The sequence below is a fragment of the Catharus ustulatus genome, chromosome 27, assembly GCF_009819885.2.
Source record: "Catharus ustulatus isolate bCatUst1 chromosome 27, bCatUst1.pri.v2, whole genome shotgun sequence".
Lineage (NCBI taxonomy): Eukaryota > Metazoa > Chordata > Aves > Passeriformes > Turdidae > Catharus > Catharus ustulatus.
This window is the reverse complement of record NC_046247.1, coordinates 3,808,892-3,827,583: the sequence shown is the minus strand read 5'-3', so window position 1 is coordinate 3,827,583 and position 18,692 is coordinate 3,808,892. Positions and strand designations below refer to the sequence as shown.

The following is an 18,692-nucleotide window of genomic DNA, read 5'->3' as shown; positions in this document are numbered from 1 at the left end:
CCCAGAGATGCCCGCGGTCCCCTGTGCCATCCCTGTGCCATCCCCTGTGCCATCCCCTGTGCCATGTCCTCTGTGCTGTGTCCCCTGTGCTGTGTCCCCTGTGCCATCCCCTGTGCCATCCCCTGTACCATGTCCCCTGTGCCATGTCCCCTGTGCTCCGTGGGTGACCCCTGCCAGCCCCCCGTGCCCTGTCCCTGTGGTCCCATCACTTTGTCACCATTGTCACCATGAGCACTGACCCCAAACTCCCAGGTGTCCCCTGTGTCCCATCCCCGTGGTGCCCTGTGCCCTGTCCCCAGGGTCCTGTGTGCTCTGTCCCCATGACCGCACCTGCTCTGTCCCCACGGTGTCCCCTTGCCCCCTGTTCCTGTGGTCTCAAATCCCAAAAAATCCCAGCTCTGTCCCCACAGTCCTGTGTGCCCTGTCCCCAAAATGCCACCTTCCCTGTCCCCAAGGTGCCACATCCCCACACTCCCATGTCCTCTGTCCCTTCTGTCCCACATTCCTTGTCCCCAAAATGTCACGTCACCTGTCCCTATTGTCCCCAAAATGCCACATTCCCTGTTCCTCCTGCTCTCCATCCCCTGTCCCCACACCCCCGTGTGCCCTGTCCCTGTTGTCCCCATCCCCTGTCCCCCACGGTGTCCCCACAGAATCCGGGAAGGGGCCGCGTCACCCCCGCCCAGGGACATCCCGTTCTGTCCCCATCGCGCGAGTGGCGCAAGAGCGGCAACCCCGCGGCGGTGACACATCCCGCGGTGCCACCAGCCCCGCCCTGTGCCACCTCTGTGCCACCTCTGTCCCCCCTGTCCCCCCTGTGCCACCCACACTCGGACACCGCGTGGCCTCAGCATCTTTATTCTCGCACCGGTGCGCGGTCGGGATGGCATTGTCCCCAGGGAGGTGGCATTGTCCCCAAGGGGATGTCACAGTCCTGAAGGGATGTCACCATCCTGGGGAAGATGCCACCGAGGAGCAAGGACATGTCACCCTCCCTGGGTGAGGATGTCACCCTCCCCAGGAAGATGTCACCCTCCTCAGGGGGATGTCACCCCCTCTAGGGGGATGTCACCATCCTGGTGCGGATGTCACCATCCCTGGGGTGAGGATGTCACCTTTTCCAGGAAGATGTCACCTTTTCCAGGAAGATGTCACCCTCCCCAGGGGGATGTCACCCTCCCCAGGGGGATGTCACCTTCCCGAGGGGGATGTCACCCTCCCCAGGGGGATGTCACCATCCCTGGGGCTGGGCTGTCCCCGCGCAGGGGGGTGGAGGGGGCTCAGCAGAGCTGGAAGTAGAAGTCGAGCAGGTTGGAGGTGACATCGCGGTGGCGACAGAGCGCCAGGGGCTGGTGGCCCCGCGGGGACGTGCACAGGAACCAGCCGGGGTGCGCGGCCGACTCGAAGCGCCACAGCCCGTCCCGGTAGGAGCGGAAGAAGGTGAAGGCGGCCGCGCTGTCCCCGGCGCGGGGCAGCTCCCGGATGTCCACGTCCTGCGGGCCACCCCCGTGTCACCCCCGCGTCACCCGCGGGGACACAGCGCCCACCGTGCTGCAGAGCCCGTCCTGTAATGTCCCCGTGTCCCCATCCCGCAATGTCCGCATCCCCGTGATCCCTGTGGTCCCCGTGTCCCCATCCCACAATGTCCCGGCACTGCGGTCCGCGTGTCCCCATCCCTCAATGTCTCCATCCCCATGTCCCCATCTCGCAATGTCCCCGTTCCCACCGTCCCCGTGTCCCCACCCAGCAATGTCCCAGCACTGCAGTCCCCGTGTCCCCATCCCTCAATGTCCCCATCCTCGTGTCCCCATCCCTGTGGCCCCCGTGTCCCCATCCCGCAATGTCACCAGCTCCGCAGTCCGCGTGTCCCCAGGTGTCCCCTCCCCACGGTGTCCTCGTCCCCTTCCCTCCAGTGTCCCTCCAGTGTCCCCGTGCCCGTTGCATCCCCATCCACCATTCCCACGGTGTCCTCACGCCCTCGGCATGCCCGTCCCTGTCCCCTCCGTGTCCCCTCCCTGTCCGCTGGCTCTCCGCTCTCTGTCCCCTCGCTGTCCCCGCCGTGTCCCGCCGTGTCCCCACCTGCAGGCTGAGCCGTGGCTGTCCGCCGGGGCCGCTCTGTGCGCTCAGGCAGCGGGAGCCGTGTTGGATGCCCAGGATCACCGGCAGCCGGGCGGGCTCGAAGGCGCGGTTGGGCACCCAGAACACCTTCTCTGCAGGTGGCACGGGGACCCTCAGCGCGCGTCCCACGCGTGTCCCCGTGTCCCCACGCGTGTCCCCGCGCGTGTCCCCGTGTCACCTTCCAGCGCGGCGTTGGCGCCCTGCAGGTGCCCGGCCACCAGGTGCCCATCGCGCAGGTACAGCGACCTCTGGTTCACGTCCCAGAGCCTGCGGGCGGCACAGGGGCAGCGGCAGCGGTGCCACCCTGTCCCCTGCCACCCGCGGGGACCCTCGGGGATGTCCCTTACCGGTACTGGAACACCTTGGTCTGCAGGGCGGGCGCGGGGCAGAGGGCGAAGCCTTCGGCCTCTGCGCGGAGGAAGAGGAGGGCGAGGCTGAGGGTGGCCACCAGGAGACCCCCGCGCCCCCTGCCCGCGCCCCCCGAGCCTTGGGGATCCCTCCCGAGACCCCCAGCGAGGGTCCCGGCGGTGGCACCGGCTGTGCCAAGCTCTCCGTGTGCCCTCCCGCCCGGCCGGGCCGTGCCCGGGGTGCCCGGGCAGCGCTCACCCATGGGACCCCCGGCTCCGGCTCCGGCTCCGCTGGGACCCCCGGCTCAGCTGGGACCCCCGGTTCTGGTGAGAACCCCGGTTCTGGTGAGACCCCCGGCTCCGGTGCGACCCCCGGCTCCGCTGGGACCCCTGATTCCGCTGGGACCCCCGACTCAGCTGGGACCCCCGGCTCCGGTGGGACCCCCGGCTCCGGGCGCTGCGGGCGACGACGAGGGAGGAAGGAAGGAAGGAGGTTGGCGGTGGTGTTGCCACACTGCTGGGAAGGGCGAGCCCCGCCCCGGCCATTGCTCAGCACCTCCGCGGGGTGACAACAGAGGGGACACATGGCGATGGGGGTCGACAGCGCCAAACAGCACGGGGACACCGCGATCCCCGCGGCGGCTGCGGCGGGACTCGAACACCCAACCTTAGGGGCGAGGGAGCGACGCCCTCCCCGCTGCGCCACCGCGGCTCTGGGCGCGCATGCGCACTGCGGGAACGGCGGGCAGCGCGCAGGGGCGGCGTGGGGAGCGCTGAGTGGCCGTGGGCGCTGCGCGTGCGCAGAGAGAGGCGCGAAGCCACAGATCGCTGAGGGCGCCACTGCGCGTGCGCGGCGCGGGCGCCGAGGCTGCAGCGCAGGCGCACTGAGGCGGGTGAGGCGCTGGCGCATGCGCAGAGCGCCCTCCCCGACGGGCGGGAGGGACCATGGCGGCGCTGGGGGAGGCGCTGAGAGCAGCTGTGGCCGCGCTGCTGCTGCTGGGCTGGGGCGCCCATGGGCTCTACTTCCACATTGGCGAGACTGAAAAGCGCTGCTTCATCGAGGAGATCCCCGACGAGACCATGGTCATCGGTGCGGGCGGCGGGGGCGGCGGCGGGGAGCATCGGGAATGGCGGGGGGTTGAGGGGGTAACGGGAGAGACCACTGGGAATGGCGGAGGGGGGTAACGGGAGAGACCACCGGGAATGGCGGAGGGGTAACGGGAGAGACCACTGGGGATGGCGGAGGGATAACGGGAGGGAGCACCGGGAATGGCGGAGAGGTAACGGGAGGCACCAGCGGGCTCTTGTGAGGAGGACAGACGCGCACGGAATTTAGGACCGGGGGAGTTACCGGGAGGAACCATTAGGCCGGGATGTGGGCGACACCACCGCCCCCACTGGGGTGATGGGAGCGACCACTGCGGATCGGTGGGGGGGGGTTAACGGGAGGGACCATTGGGGAGCGGAGGGGGGTGCGGGGATTCCCGGGGAGCGGGAGGAACCATTGGGGGGTTTGGGGGGGATACGACCCGGGGGTCCCGGACTGGGGGTCCGGTCCGAGCCCGGTGTCCCCACTCGGTGCCAGGCAATTACCGGACACAACTGTGGGACAAACAGTCCGAGTCCTTCCTGCCCTCCACGCCGGGGCTGGGCATGCACGTGGAAGTGAAGGACCCCGACGGAAAGGTGTGGGAGGGGTCCCTGGGATGGGATTGGGCATCCCCTGAGGATGGGGAGGGGTCTGTGCAGGGATTTGGGTACCCCTGGGCATGGGGAGGGGTCTCTGGGTGGGGGGGATGTCCCTGGGTGTCCCTGGGGTGCCATTCCAGCCTGGCCAGGGCTCCCTGGGGGTCCCTGGGGTGCCACTCCCAGCAGGGTGGGGGGTTTTGGGGTGCCAGGACCCAGCCCAGTCGTGCCCCAGTGCCCAGGGGGTGGCAGTGACCATGTCCCTGTGTCTGTGGGCTGTCAATGCCCATGTTCCTCTCCCATGGGGTGGCCCTGGCCGTGCCCAGGTGTGACAGTGTCCCTGCTGTCCCAGGTGGTGCTGTCACGGCAGTATGGCTCCGAGGGCCGCTTCACCTTCACGTCGCACACGCCGGGCGAGCACCAGATCTGCCTGCACTCCAACTCCACCCGCATGGCCCTGTTCGCTGGGGGCAAGCTGGTAATGCACCTGGGACACTGGGACAGCAATGGGGACAGGCTGGGACAGCTGGGACAGGCTGGGGCAGAGCTGGGACAGCTGGGGACAGAGCTGGGACAGGCTGGGGGCAGCTGGGGACAGAGCTGGGACAGGTGGGATAGCTGGGGACAGAGCTGGGACAGCTGGGGACAGGCTGGGACACCATTGGGGACAGGCTGGGAGAGCTGGGGACAGCTGGGGATGGCACTAGGGGCAGACTGGGGACAGCCTGAGGATAAACCTGGGGATAACCCTGGGGACAGCCCTGTGCCCACACCCCCTGCCCATACCATGGCTGTGCCAGCCCTGGTGACAGCCCTGCACCCTCCCCATGGCCATACCAGCCCTGGTACCATTGCTGGTGTCACTACCAGTGCCAGCCCAATGCCCACACCCTCTGCTCTCCCCATGGCTGTACCATTGCTGGTGTCACTGTCAGTGCCATTGCTGGTGCCAGCCCTGGTGTCACTGCTGGTGGCAGCCCTGGTGCCATTGCTGGTGTCACTGCCAGTGCCACCCCAGTGACCCCTGTCCCCGCAGCGGGTGCACCTGGACATCCAGGTGGGCGAGCACACCAACAACTACCCCGAGATCGCCGCCAAGGACAAGCTGACCGAACTGCAGCTGCGCGCGCGGCAGCTGCTGGACCAGGTGGAGCAGATCCAGAAGGAGCAGAACTACCAGAGGGTGAGCAGGGCTGGGGGTTTGGGGTGACACTGGGGGTTTGGGGTGACACTGGGGGTGTTTGGGGACAATCCTGGGGTGAGTCTGTGCTGTTCTGGGGTGAGCCTGTGCAGATTTTGGAGAAATCCCTGCAGTTTGAGGATGAATCCAGGGGGTTTTGGGGTGAATCTGCTCAGTTCTGGGGTGAATCTGTGGCGTTTTGGGGTGAATCTTTGACATTTTGGGGTGAATCTGTGACATTTTGGGGTGAATCTGTGACGTTTTGGGGTGAATCTGCACAAGTCTGGGGTGAATCTGTGCAGATTTTGGAGAAATCCCTGTGGTTTGGGGAGGAATCCAGGGGATTTTGGGGTGAATCTGCTCAGTTTTGGGGTGAATCTGTGACGTTTTGGGGTGAATCTTTGACATTTTGGGGTGAATCTGTGACGTTTTGGGGTGAATCTGCTCAGTTTTGGGGTGAATCTGTGGCGTTTTGGGGTGAATCTTTGACATTTTGGGGTGAATCTGTGATATTTTGGGGTGAATCTGCTCAGTTTTGGGGTGAATCTGTGATATTTTGGGGTGAATCTGCTCAGTTCTGGGGTGAATCTGTGGCATGGTGGGGTGAGCCCGCTATTTATGGGGTGACTCTGCGTGGTTTTTGGGGTGACCCTGGGTGTTTTTGGGGTGTCCCCACATGTTTTTGGGGTGACTCTAGGTGGTTTTGGGGTGACCCCGTTTGTTTTTGGGGTGACCCTGGGTGGTTTAGGGGTGTTTTTGGGGTGACTGTGTGTTTTTGGGATATTCCTGAGTGTTTCTGGGGTGACTCCACGTGGTTTTGGGGTGACCCCGTTTGTTTTTTTTTTGGAGTGACCCCACATGGTTTTTGGATGTCCCCGTTTGTTTTTGGGGTGTTTTGGGATGTCCCCGTTTGTTTTTGGGGCGACACCACATGGTTTTGGGCTGACCCCATGTGTTTTTGGGGTGTCCCCGGATGTTTTTGGGTGACCCTGTTTGTTTTTGGGGTGACCCCGGGTGTTTTTGGGGTGTTTTTGGGTGACCCTGCGTGGTTTTGGGGTGACCCCATTTGTTTTGGGGTGGTTTCTGGGTGTCCCCGGGTGTTTTTGGGGTGTTTTTGGGTGACCCCGGGTGTTTTTGGGGTGGTTTTGGGCTGTTTTGGGGCTGTTTTGGACTGTTTTGGACTGTTTTGGGCTGGTTTGGGCTGTTTTGGGCTGTTTTTGCGCTGTTTCTGGACTGGTTTTGGGCTGTTTTGGGGCTGTTTCCCCCCACTAACTCACCCTGCCCCGCAGTACCGCGAGGAGCGTTTCCGCATGACGAGCGAGAGCACGAACCAGCGCGTGCTCTGGTGGTCCATAGCCCAGACCATCATCCTCATCCTCACCGGCATCTGGCAGATGAGGCACCTCAAGAGCTTCTTCGAGGCCAAGAAATTGGTGTAACCCCACCACTGCCTCCGGGGGGCTCCCCAAACCCCCCCAACAGGGGATCCCACTCACTCAGGCCTGGGGGCTCCCCCAGACCCATCCCACCCCCCCAGGGGAACCCCCAGACCCATCCCACCCACCCTGGGGTGCTGAGAGGGACCTGGGGGCTCCCCCAGACCCATCCCGCCCACCCTGGGGTGTTGGGGGGGTACCCAGGGGCTCCCCCAAACCCATCCCACCCACCCTGGGACACCCAGGGGAGCCCCCAGATCCATCCCACCCACCCTAGGGTGTTAGGGGGGACCTGGGGACTCCCCTAAATCCATCCCAGCCCCCCTGGGGCACCCAGGGGAGCCCCCAAACCCATCCCCCCCACCCTGGGGTGCTGGGAGGGACCCTCGCTGCCGGGGGGGCGTGGGCAGGTTGGGGAGGGGTGCAGAGAGGAGCCATCCCCCGAAGTGTTTTTTTTGGGGAGGGAAATAAAGATTTTTGGTTCCACCAAGAGTTGTCGGTGCATTTTTGGAGCGGGGAGGGGGTTGTGGCGCTCAGCTGCCTGTCCCGAGGGCGTTTTCCCGCTGGCGGGGGCGAATCCCCCCAAGGAACGACCCCGGGGGGATTTTGGGGTGTTGGGTGCTGCCAGTCCTCCACCACCAGGAGGCGCTGTAAGCTTCCACCCGCCCTGGCGGCGCTCTGGCCGCGCGACCGGAAGTGTCTGTGGGCGGCGCGGCCGGAAGTGCCTTGTGGGCGGTGAGGCCAAGATGGCGCCAGACGTGGAGGCGAAGGGCTTCGAGCACATGGGGCTGGACGGGCGGCTGCTGCGGGTGAGGGGAGAGCGGGGGACGTGAGGGGCAAGCGGGACACCGGTAGCGGGGCGCGGGCCGGGGAGGAGCGGGGTGTTCGGAGGGTAGGGTCCCGTGAGGGGTGTGGGAGAGCCCTCTGTGGGCAGGGATCGGGGAGTTTTTGGGAGTGGGGGAGGATTGGGACAGCGGGGGTCGCTCGGGGAGGGTTGTGGAAAATTGGGGTCCCTTTGGGGGCACGGGGACATTGGGGACCCTCTGAGGGGAGGGATGGGGACACTGGGGGACCCTTGGGGGGGACAAGGCCATGAGGGGTAGGGGCTCAGCGGGGAGGCGACCGGGATGTCGGGGTCCATTTGGGGACATGAGAAGGTGGGGGGCTGAGGGGACACTGAGGACTGTCACCACGGGGAGAGGGTGACACTGAGGATTGTCGCCACGGGGAGGACATGTCCCTGTGGTGACCCGAGCCCCGCGCCCGCAGGCGGTGGCGGAGCTGGGCTGGGCAGTGCCCACGGCCATCCAGGCCCAGGCCATCCCGCTGGCCATGGAGGGCCGGGACCTGCTGGCCCGGGCCAGGACGGGCTCCGGGAAAACGGGAGCGTACGGACTGCCCCTGCTGCACAAACTGCTGGGCATCAAGGAGGTACTGGGAATACTGGGGGTACTGGGGATACTGGGGGGTACTGGGGGCACTGGGGAAGTTGAACATGGAGGATATTGGGGGTCACTGCAGAACGGGATGGGGACATTGGGGTGGCCCTGGTTTCCTGTGCCCTGCAGTGACCCCGCTGTCCCCTGTGTGTCCCTGCTGTCCCCTCTGTCCCCAGGCAGCCCCAGCCGTGCCCCAGGCCGTGCGGGCTCTGGTGCTGGTGCCCTCGGCAGAGCTGGCCCGGCAGGTCGGGCACACCCTGCGCCGCCTCTGCGCCTTCTGCGGCCGCCGGCTGCGCGTGGCCGAGCTGTGCGGGCAGGCCGAGCTCGCTGAGCAGCGGTCAGTCACCTGACAGCCCCTGCTGTCCCCTGGTGTCCCCTGAGACCCCCCCTGGGACCCCTGAGCCCTCCCTGGCGTCCCCTGGTGTCCCCTCTATGTCCCTGAGCCCTCCCTGGGTGTCCCCTGGTGTCCCTGAGCCCTTCCTGCTGTCCCCCTGGGACCTCTGAGCCCTCTCTGGTGTCCCTCAATGTCCCTGAGCCCTCCCTGGGTGTCCCTGGTCTCTCCCTGGGTGTCCCCTGGGTGTCCCTGAGCCCTCCCTTGTGTCCCCTGGTGTCCCCTCCATGTCCCTGAGCCCCCCTGGTGTCCCCTGAGTGTCCCTGCCCCCTCCCTGGGTGTCCCTGGTGTCCCCTGAGTGTCCTTGAGCCCTCCCTTGTGTCCCCTGGTGTCCCCTCAATGTCCCTGAGCCCTCCCCGGGTGTCCCCTGAGTGTCCCTGAACCCTCCCTGGGTGTCCCCTCCATGTCCCCAAGCCCCCCTGACCCCTGGTGTCCCCTCCATGTCTGTGAGCCCTCCCTGGGTGTCCCTGAGCCCTCCGTGGGTGTCCCCTTGATGTCCCTGACCCCTCCCTGGGTGTCCCCTGGGTGTCCCTGATGTCCCATGTCCCCTGGTGTCCCCAGGCCGGTGCTGATGGAGCAGCCTGACGTGGTGGTGGGCACTCCTGACCGTGCCCTGGGTGTCCCTGATGTCCCATGTCCCCTGGTGTCCCCAGGCCGGTGCTGATGGAGCAGCCTGACGTGGTGGTGGGCACTCCTGGCCGTGTCCTGGCGCACGTGGCCGAGCACAACCTGAGCCTGCGGCCGTGGCTGGAGCTGCTGGTGCTGGACGAGGCTGATCTGCTGCTGTCCTTCGGCTTCGGGGATGACATCAAGGCCCTGCTCTGGTGGGGACACTCAGGGGACACTGGGGACACTGGGGAGACACTCGGGACATGGGGGGATATTCAGTGATGCTCAGGGAACATGGAATACATTGGAGGGGCACTCGGGACACTCAGGGTGCTCAGGGGACACTCAGGACACTCAAGTCACTCAGGATACTCAGGACACTCAGGACACAGGAGGACATTCAGTGGACACTTGGGACACTCAGGGGACATGGGGTGACACTCAGGGGACGCTGGAGGGACACTCAGAGCACTCGGGGCTTTTGGGACATCCAGGGGACACTGGAGGGACACACAGGGGACACGGGGGTGGAGGGCACAGGTAAGAGGTTGGGGCACTACTGAGGTTTTGGGGCTCTGAGGGGTTTGGGGCACTGAGAATTTGTGGGGCACTGAGAGGTTTTGGGGTACCCTGAGGGATTTTAGGGTGCCCTCAGGGGTTTTGGGGTACCCTGAAGTGTTTTAGGGTACCCTCAGGGATTTTGGGGTGCCCCTGACCCCCCGTTCCCCCCCAGCCACCTGCCCAAGATCTACCAGGCCCTGCTGGTGTCGGCCACGCTGAACCCCGAGCTGGAGGCGCTGCAGGAGCTGGTGCTGCACAACCCTGTGAGTGGGGACTGGGGATTGGCGGGGCTGGAGTGAGGGCTGGGGGGCTGGAATGAGATTTGGGGGGGCTGGAATGAGGGCTGGGGGGGCTGCAGAGATGGAATACACCAGGGTTTGGGAACACCCTTCACAGGAGCACAGAACCAGGAATTTTGGGGATGGAAAACCACCAGGGTTTGGGCCTTATTCCCCCTTTCAGATCCCTGACCCCAAATTCCTCTTTCAGGTGCTGCAATTCCATCTCCCCAATCCCCCATTTCAGATCCCTGAACCCGAACTCCCATCCCAGGTTCAGGTGCTGCACCCTGACCCCTGTCTCCTGGGAATTCCAGTTCCTTATCCCCCATTTCAGATCCCTGACCCCAAATTCCTGTTCCAGGCTCAGATGCTGCCCCTGGAGCCGCAGCAGTTCCAGCTGTTGAGAATTCCAGTTCCTTATCCCCTATTTTGGGTTCCTGCCCCCAAACCCCTGTTCCAGGTTCATGTCCTGCCCCCTGACACCCATCTCCCAGGAATTCCAGCTCCTTATCCCCCATTTTGGGTTTCTGATCCCAAATTCCCATCCCAGGTTCACGTGCTGCCCCCCGAGCCGCGCCTCCCGGGCCGTTCGCAGCTGCAGCAGTTCCAGGTGTGCTGTGACACCGAGGAGGACAAGTTCCTGCTGCTGGCGGCGCTGCTGAAGCTGCGGCTGCTGCGGGGCCGGGCTCTGCTCTTCGTGGGCAGCCTGGCCCGGGCCTTCCGCCTCAAACTCTTCCTGGAGCAGTTCGGGATCGCCGCCTGCACCCTGAACCCGCAGCTGCCTGCGCGCTCCCGGTCAGTCCTGGTGGGATTTGTGGGGTGGGGTTTGTGGGATTTCTGTTTATGGGATTCCCTTTTTTATCCTAAACCCACAGCTGCCTGCCCGCTCCCGGTCAGTCCTGATGGGCTTTGTGGGGTGGGATTGCTGTTTGTGGGGTGGGCTTTGTGGGATTCCTGTTTGTGGGATTTCCTGGTTGTGTCCTGAACCTGCAGCTGCCTGACCACTCCTGGTCTGTCCTGATGGGCTTTGTGGGGTGGGGTTTGTGGGATTTCTGTTTGTGGGATTCCCTTTTGTGTCCTGAACCTGCAGCTGCCTGCCTGCCTGCTCCTGGTGAGACAGTGGGGTTTGTGGGGTGGGGTTTGTGGGATTTCTGTTTATGGGATTCCCTTTTGTGTCCTGAACCTGCAGCTGCCTGCGCACTTCCGGTCAGTCCTGATGGGATTTATGGGGTGGGATTGCTGTTTGTGGGGTGGGATTTGTGGGATTCCTGTTTGTGGGATTCCCTTTTGTGTCCTGAACCCACAGCTGCCTGACCACTCCTGGTCTGTCCTGATGGGATTTATGGGGTGGGGTTTGTAGGATTCCTGTTTTTATCCTAAACCTGCAGCTGCCCGTGCCCGGTGAGACAGCCGGCGTTTGTGGGGTGGGATTGCTGTTTGTGGGGTGGGATTTGTGGGATTCCTGTTTGTGGGATTCCCTTTTGTGTCCTGAACCTGCAGCTGCCCACCTGCTCCCAGTCAGTCCTGAAGGGGTTTATGGGGTGGGGTTTGTGGTATGGGGTTTGTGGGATTCTCTTTTGTGTCCTGAACCTGCAGCTACCTGCACACTCCTGGTCAGGCCTCATGGAGCTTATGGGGTGGGATTTGTGGGATTCCTGTTTGTGGGATTCCCATTTGTGTCTAAACCTGCAACTGTGTACTTGATCCTGGTTACTCCTCATGGGGTTTGTGGGGCGGGGTTTGTGGGATTCTTTTTTGTGTCCTAAACCCACAGCTGCCCACCTGATCCCAGTCAGTCCTGAAGGGGTTTATGGGGTGGGATTTATGGGATTTCCTGTTTGAGTCCCCAGCTGCCAGCGGGATCCTGGTGACACGATGGCACTGGTGACACGATGGCACTGGTGACATGCTGGGATTTATGGGGTGGGGTTTGGGGATTTCCCATCTGTGCCCTCAATCCCTGACCTCTCATCTGATCCCGGTGATTACTGAGGGAAATGACGGGGTGGGGTTTGGGGAATTCCCTCAGTTCCCAGGGGGCAGGACAGGGGTCCCTGGTGACAATGGCATGTGCTGGGTGACAGTGAGATGTCCCCACTGATGTCCTTGTCAAAGGTGCCTGGTGACACTGGCATGTCCCTCCACACTGATGTCCCTGTCCCAGGTGCCTGGTGATACTGGGGTGTCCCTGGTGACATGGGAATGTCACTGCTGATGTCCCCTGATGTCCCTGTCCCGGGTGCCTGGTGACAGTGGCATGTGCCTGATGACAATCCCATATCCCAGGTGACACTGGCATGTCCCCACTGATGTCCCTGTCCCAGGTGCCTGGTGACAGTGGCATGTCCTGAGTGACAAAGCATGTCCCCTGATGTCCCTGTCCCAGATACCTGGTGACACTGGGATATCCCAGGTGACGCTGGGCTGTCCCAGGTGACTCTGGGCTGTCCCCAGTGATGTCCCCTGCTGTCCCTGTGACTGGGCTGTCCCCTGCTGTCCCTGTGTCCCTGTGACAGGTGCCTGGTGACTCTGTGCTGTCCCAGGTGACTCTGTGCTGTCCCAGGTGACTCTGTGCTGTCCCCACTGATGTCCCCTGCTGTCCCTGTGACAGGTGCCATGTCATTGCCCAGTTTAACCGGGGTCTCTATGATTACATCGTGGCCACCGACGAGGAGGGGCCGGCAGAGCCCCCCCGGCACCGCCCGCGCAAGGGGGGGACGGCCAGGTGAGCTGGGGACAATGGGGACAATGGGGACAGGGGGATGGCACTGGGGACAGCCTGGGAACAGGAGGGTGATATTGGGGACAGCCTGGTCAGCTGGGGACAGGAGGGACAGCGGGGTGGCACTGGGGACTCAGGGATGCCACCAGGCTGCTGTGGGTGTCATCAGTGTCCTGTGAGTGCTGCGGGGTCTCTGTCCCTGTGCCCAGTGGGTGTCCCCAGGAGGGGACAGCAGCAGTGTCCCCATGTCCCTGTGTGTCCCTGTGTGTCCCCATGTCCCCATGTGTCCCCAGGAAGGGTGGCAGCAGGGGACAGTCCCCGCAGTGTCCCCAGGACCCCGAGTTCAGCGCCTCTCGAGGGATCGATTTCCAGAACGTCGCCGCCGTCGTCAACTTCGATGTCCCCAGCACGGTGGAGTCGTACATCCACCGCGTGGGCAGGTGTGTCACCTGTCACTGTGTCACCTGGCGGTCACCTGGGGGTCACCAGTGCTCTGGGGTGTCCCTCACGGTGTCACCAGGGGGTTTGGGGTGTCCCCAGTGTCACCAGGGGGTCCTGAGGTCACATCTTCATTGTCCCCAGCTCGCTGGAGTCCTAAATCCTCCACGTGGACAGATCTGTCCCCAGGGGTGTCACCAGGGTGTCCCCATGGGGCTGGGGGGGCTTTGGGTGTCCCCAGGGTGTGTCCCTTGTCCCCAGGGTTGTCCTCAGGGTCACCAGGGTGTCACTGGGGAGGGCTGGCATGGACTTTGGGTGTCCCCAAGGTGTCCCCACGGTCTCTAGTGTCCCAACCTGTCCCTAGGGTGTCCCCAAGGTGTCCCTGTGCCCAGAGCATCAGGGATGTCCCAGGTTGTCCCCAGGGATGTCAGGAATGTCCCCAGGGTGTCCCCAGGGGTGTCAGGGATGTCCCAGGGTACCCCCAGGGTGTCCCAGCATGTCCCTGTCCTCAGGGATGTCCCAGGGGTATCAGGGATGTCCCAGGGGTGTCCCCAGGGTGTCCCAGCATGTCCCTGTCCCCAGGACAGCCCGTGGGGACAGCCCTGGCACGGCGCTGACGCTGGCACTGCCCGAGGAGCGCGAGGGACTGCGGCACATCGAGGACACGCTGGCAGGAGGTGGGGGACATGGGGGGGCTTGAGGACATGGGGACATGGGGGGGCTTGGGGACTCTGGGGTGTGTTTGGGGACATGGGGGACACTGTGGAGGGGCTTGGGGACACTGGGGAGTGTTTGGGGACATGAGGGACACTGGGGAGGCTTGGGGACACTGGGGGACATTGGGGGGATGTGGGGACATGGAGAGGCTTGGGAACACTGGGGGGGCTTGGGGACACTGGGGGACATTGGGGAGGCTTGGGGACACTGGGGATGTTCGGGGACACTGAGGGGGTTTGGGGTGTCTGGGCGGGGGTTTGGAGACCCTGGGGACACTGAGGTGACACTGATGTCACCCCTGTCCCCACAGAGAACGGGCAGTCCATGCTGCAGCCGTACGAGTTCTGAATTGGGACTGGGGGGGTTTGGGGACACTGAGGGACACGGGGGTGTCTGTGGGGACACTGAGGTGACCCAGGGGACACTGAGGGGACCCAGGGGACACTGAGGGCACACTGATGTCACCCCCTGTCCCCACAGAGAACGGGCAGTCCATGCTGCAGCCCTACGAGTTCCGCATGGAGGAGATTGAGACGCTGCGGTACCGCTGCAGGGTATGGGGACAAAGGGGACAGGGGGGACACTGAGGGGACAATGAGGGGCTGGTGCCACCTGTGTCCCTTCCTGAGGATGCCATGGGAGGGTCCCTGGGGCTGTCCCAGTGTCCCCAGGATGCCATGGGGGTGTCCTGATGTCCCCAATGTCCCCAATGATATTCCCATGTCCCCATTCATGTCCCCATTCATGTCCCCAGGACGCCATGCGCTCTGTCACCAAGCAGGCCTGTCCCTCATGTCCCCAATGATGTCTCTGATGTCCCCATTAATGTCCCCATTGATGTCCCCATGTCCCCAGGACGCCATGCGCTCTGTCACCAAGCAGGCCTGTCCCCATGTCCCCATTAATGTCCCCAATGTCCCCAGGATGCCATGCGCTCTGTCACCAAGCAGGCCTGTCCCCAATGTCCCCATTCATGTCCCCATGTCCCCAGGACGCCATGCGCTCTGTCACCAAGCAGGCCTGTCCCCATGTCCCCATTAATGTCCCCATTCATGTCCCCATGTCCCCAGGACGCCATGCGCTCTGTCACCAAGCAGGCCGTGCGCGAGGCGCGGCTCCGGGAGCTGCGGCAGGAGCTGCTCAACTCTGAGAAACTCAAGGTGAGAGCTGGAGCCAAACTGGGACAGGAACCCCTGAGAGAGACCCCAAAACTGGGGTAAAAACCCAAAATCCAGATAAAACCCCCAAATCCTTAAAGTGCAGGACAAACCCCCCAAAATCAGGATTAAAAAATCCCCAAATTGGGGTAAAAACCCCAAATTCCATTAAAAAAACCCAAATTCCAATTTTAAAAACCCCAAATCCCCTCAAAACCCCCAAATTCCATTTAAAAACCCCAAATTCCATTTAAAAAAACCCCAAATTCCCATTTAAAAAACCCCAAAATTCCCATTAGAAAAACCTCAAATTCCCATAAAAACCCCAAATTCCCAGTAAAAAAAAAAAACCAAATTCCAATAAAAACCCCAAATTCCATTAAAAAACCCCCAAAATTCCCATTAAAAACCCCCAAACTCCCTTTAAAAACCCCAAATTCCAATAAAACCCCAAATTCCCCTTAAAAACCCCAAATTCCCAATAAAAACCCCAAGTTAAAAAAAACCACCCAAATTCCCCTTAAAAAAATCCCAAAATTTCCATTAAAAAACACACATTCCCATTAAAAAAAAAAAACAAATTCCAATAAAAACCCAAAATTCCCCTTTAAAAAACCCCAAAATTTCCATTAAAAAACCCCAAAATTCCCCTTAAAAACCCCAAATCCCATTAAAAACCCCAAAATTTCCATTAAAAAACCACAAAATTCCCCTTAAAAACCCCAAATCCCATTAAAAACCCCAAAATTCCCCTTTAAAAAAAACCAAACTCCCCTTTAAAAAAAAAAACAAACAAAATTCCCATTAAAAAAAAACCCAAATCCCCTCAAAAACCCCAAATCCCAATTAAAAAAAACCCCAAAATTCTCATTTAAAAAACCCCAAATTTCCATAAAAACCCCCAAAATCCTTTTAGGATTTCCCCCCAAATCCTCATTTTTAACCCAGTTTTTCTCCTTATAATTGATCTGAGCTTTCTCTGCTGCCATGAATAAATTAATCAATGAACATTTAATTCTAATTAATTAGTAATTAATGATTAATTAATAATTAATTGGGGTTTTTGGTGGTTCCAGGTTTATTTTGAGGACAATCCCAGGGACCTGCAGGCGCTGAGACACGACCGACCCCTGCACCCTGCAAATGTCCAACCTCACCTGGGGCACATCCCTGAGTACCTGGGTAAAAATGGGGCAAAAAACTGAAAAAAGGGGAAAAAATTGATAAAAAAGTGAAATATGGGATAAAAACCTGAAAAAATGGGATTAAAATGGAGTAAAAATGGGATTTAAATGGGGGAAAAATGGGGAAATGGGAGCAGCCCCAACCCCACCTGGGGCACATCCCTGAGTACCTGGGTAAAAATGGGGCAAAAAAACTGCAAAAATGGGAAAAAATGAGATAAAAATTGAAAAAATGGGGGGAAAACTGAAAAAATGGGGGGAAAATGGGATAAAAACTGAAAAAATGGGGTTAAAATGGGGGAAATGGGGAAATGGGAGCAGCCTCAGCCTCACCTGGGGCGCATCCCTGAGTACCTGGGTAAAAATGGGGCAAAAAACTGAAAAAATGGGAAAAAATGGGATAAAAACCTGAAATATGGGATAAAAATGGGGTTAAAATGGGGAAAAATGGGATAAAAATGAGATTAAAATGGGGGAAATGGGGAAATGGGAGCAACCCCAACCTCACCTGGGGCACATCCCTGAGTGCCTGGGTAAAAATGGGGCAGAAAACTGAAAAAATGGGATAAAAACCTAAAATATGGGGGAAAAATATGAAAAAATGGGGGAAAAACCTGAAAAAATGGGGTAAAAATGGGATTAAAATGGGGAAATGGGAGCAGCCCCAACCCCACCTGGGGCACATCCCTGAGTGCCTGGGTAAAAATGGGGCAGAAAACTGAAAAAATGGGAAAAAATGGGATAAAAACCTAAAAAAATGGGAAAAAATACTGAAAAAATGGGAAAAAATGGGGGAAAAAAGTGAAAAAATGGTGAAAAAAAGATATTTAAATGGGATAAAATGGGTAAAAATTGGGTTAAAATGGGGGAAATGGGGAAATGGGAGCAGCCCCAACCCCACCTGGGGCACATCCCTGAGTGCCTGGGTACAGAAATGGTTCTGGGGTGGTTTTTGGGTGATTTTGGGGTGATTTTTGGGATGTTTTTGGGGTGTTTTTGGGGTGACCCCCCCGTTTTTTCCCCCCCCCAGTCCCCCCCAGTCTCCGCGGCGTCGCCAACCCCAACCCCAGGAAGAGGAAATGTCCCCGAGGGGCCGGGCCCAGGCGGGGGGGCAGCAAGGTGAGGGACCCTGCACCCCAAATCCTCACCCCTGCACCCCAAATCCTCACCCCTGAACCCCAAATCCTCCTGAACCCCAAATTCCCATCCCTGAAACCCCAAATTCCAGCCCCTGAACCCCCAAATTCCAACCCCCAAATCCTCACCCTTGAACCCCAAATCCTCCTGAACCCCCAAATCCCTTCTGAATCCCCAAATTCCAACTCCTGAACCCCCAAATCCCCCTGCACCCCAGATCCTCCTGAACCCCAAATCCTCCTCAACCCCAAAATTCCCATCCCTGAACCCCCAAATTTCAACCCCCAAATCCCCCCTGAACCCCCAAATTCTCCCTGAACCCCCAAATTCCCACCCTGAACCCCCAAATTCCCACCCTGAACCCCCAAATTCCAACCCCAAAATCCTCCCTGAACCCCCAGATTCCCACCCCTGCACCCCCACGGGTACCAAGGTGAGGGACCCTCCCCCAAAATCCCTGAATCTTCCCAAAAATTGCCCCAAATCCCTCCAAGCTCCCCCTGAATTCTTCCCAAATCCCCCCCAAATTTCCCCCTGAACCCTCAAATTCCAACCCCCCCCCACTCCTGGGGTCCAGCTGTGGGGAGCCAAGGTGAGGGATCCCCCTGAACCCCCAAAAATCCCCCCAAAAACTTCCAAAATCTCCCTAAAATCCTCCAACACCCCCCAAAAAACCCCTCAAACCTCCCCCAAATCCCCAAAAATTCCCCCAAACCCCCAAAAATCCCCCCAATCCCCCTCTAACCCTCCCCCTGTTGTGTCGCAGCCCCGCGGCTCCGGGAATCCCCTGCAGAGCTTCAGATTCACCCGGCGGGGCAACAAACGGAGCAGGGGGGGTGGGGACACGGCCTGAGCCTGGGGACATCCCTGGGGACACGGCCTGAGCCTGGGGACACCTGGGGACAGCCCTGGGGACACGGCCTGACCCCTGGGGACACAACCTGACACCTGGGGACACTGGGGACACCTGGGACATCCCTTGGGGACACCCCTGGGGACACGACCTGAGCCCAGGGACACCCCTGGGGACACGGCCTGACCCCTGGGGACATCCCTGGGGACACGGCCTGAGCCTGGGGACACCGCTGGGGACATCCCTGGGGACACAGGCCTGAGCCTGGGGACACCCCTGGGGACATCCCTGGGGACATGGCCTGACACCTGGGGACACTGGGAACACCTGGGGCCACCCCCTGGGGACACGACCTGACTCTGGGGACACCCCCTGGGGACACCTGGGGACACAACCTGAGACCCAGGGACACGCCTGGGGACATGACCTGAGACTC

The 18,692-nt window shown here is 60.8% G+C and overlaps 3 protein-coding genes across 5 annotated transcripts; 2 read left to right on the top strand and 1 right to left on the bottom strand.

The window, feature by feature from the left end:
* Window positions 1-842: 842 nt before the first annotated feature.
* Window positions 843-3,841, bottom strand: LOC117007868 (interleukin-36 receptor antagonist protein-like). 2 transcript variants are annotated; one of them, XM_033081300.1, is made up of 5 exons: window positions 3,817-3,841; window positions 2,466-2,526; window positions 2,297-2,385; window positions 2,080-2,210; window positions 843-1,493 (listed from the first exon to the last, which is right to left on the bottom strand). In XM_033081300.1, exons 1-5 carry the CDS (start codon window positions 3,827-3,829, stop codon window positions 1,281-1,283), a joined length of 507 nt encoding a protein of 168 aa, XP_032937191.1. In that variant the 5' UTR covers window positions 3,830-3,841; the 3' UTR covers window positions 843-1,280. The 2 variants fall into 2 exon arrangements, with proteins under 2 accessions (XP_032937191.1, XP_032937194.1); XM_033081303.1 differs by lacking the exon at window positions 3,817-3,841 and adding an exon at window positions 2,725-2,791.
* Window positions 3,369-6,886, top strand: TMED4 (transmembrane p24 trafficking protein 4). Its single transcript, XM_033081295.2, has 5 exons — window positions 3,369-3,555; window positions 4,051-4,151; window positions 4,504-4,629; window positions 5,188-5,334; window positions 6,621-6,886. The coding sequence occupies exons 1-5, from the start codon at window positions 3,411-3,413 to the stop codon at window positions 6,768-6,770; spliced, it is 669 nt and encodes a 222-aa protein (XP_032937186.1). The 5' UTR covers window positions 3,369-3,410; the 3' UTR covers window positions 6,771-6,886.
* A 598-nt stretch (window positions 6,887-7,484) lies between these two features.
* Window positions 7,485-18,282, top strand: DDX56 (DEAD-box helicase 56). Of its 2 annotated transcripts, XM_033081290.1 has the most exons (14): window positions 7,485-7,576; window positions 8,037-8,198; window positions 8,383-8,543; window positions 9,251-9,421; window positions 9,940-10,030; window positions 10,599-10,843; window positions 12,660-12,773; window positions 13,064-13,210; window positions 13,791-13,885; window positions 14,406-14,479; window positions 14,996-15,085; window positions 16,159-16,264; window positions 17,297-17,385; window positions 18,170-18,282. In XM_033081290.1, exons 1-14 carry the CDS (start codon window positions 7,514-7,516, stop codon window positions 18,254-18,256), a joined length of 1,695 nt encoding a protein of 564 aa, XP_032937181.1. In that variant the 5' UTR covers window positions 7,485-7,513; the 3' UTR covers window positions 18,257-18,282. The 2 variants fall into 2 exon arrangements, with proteins under 2 accessions (XP_032937181.1, XP_032937182.1); XM_033081291.2 differs by lacking the exons at window positions 14,996-15,085; window positions 16,159-16,264; window positions 17,297-17,385; window positions 18,170-18,282 and adding an exon at window positions 14,680-14,857.
* The last annotated feature ends 410 nt before the right edge of the window (window positions 18,283-18,692 follow it).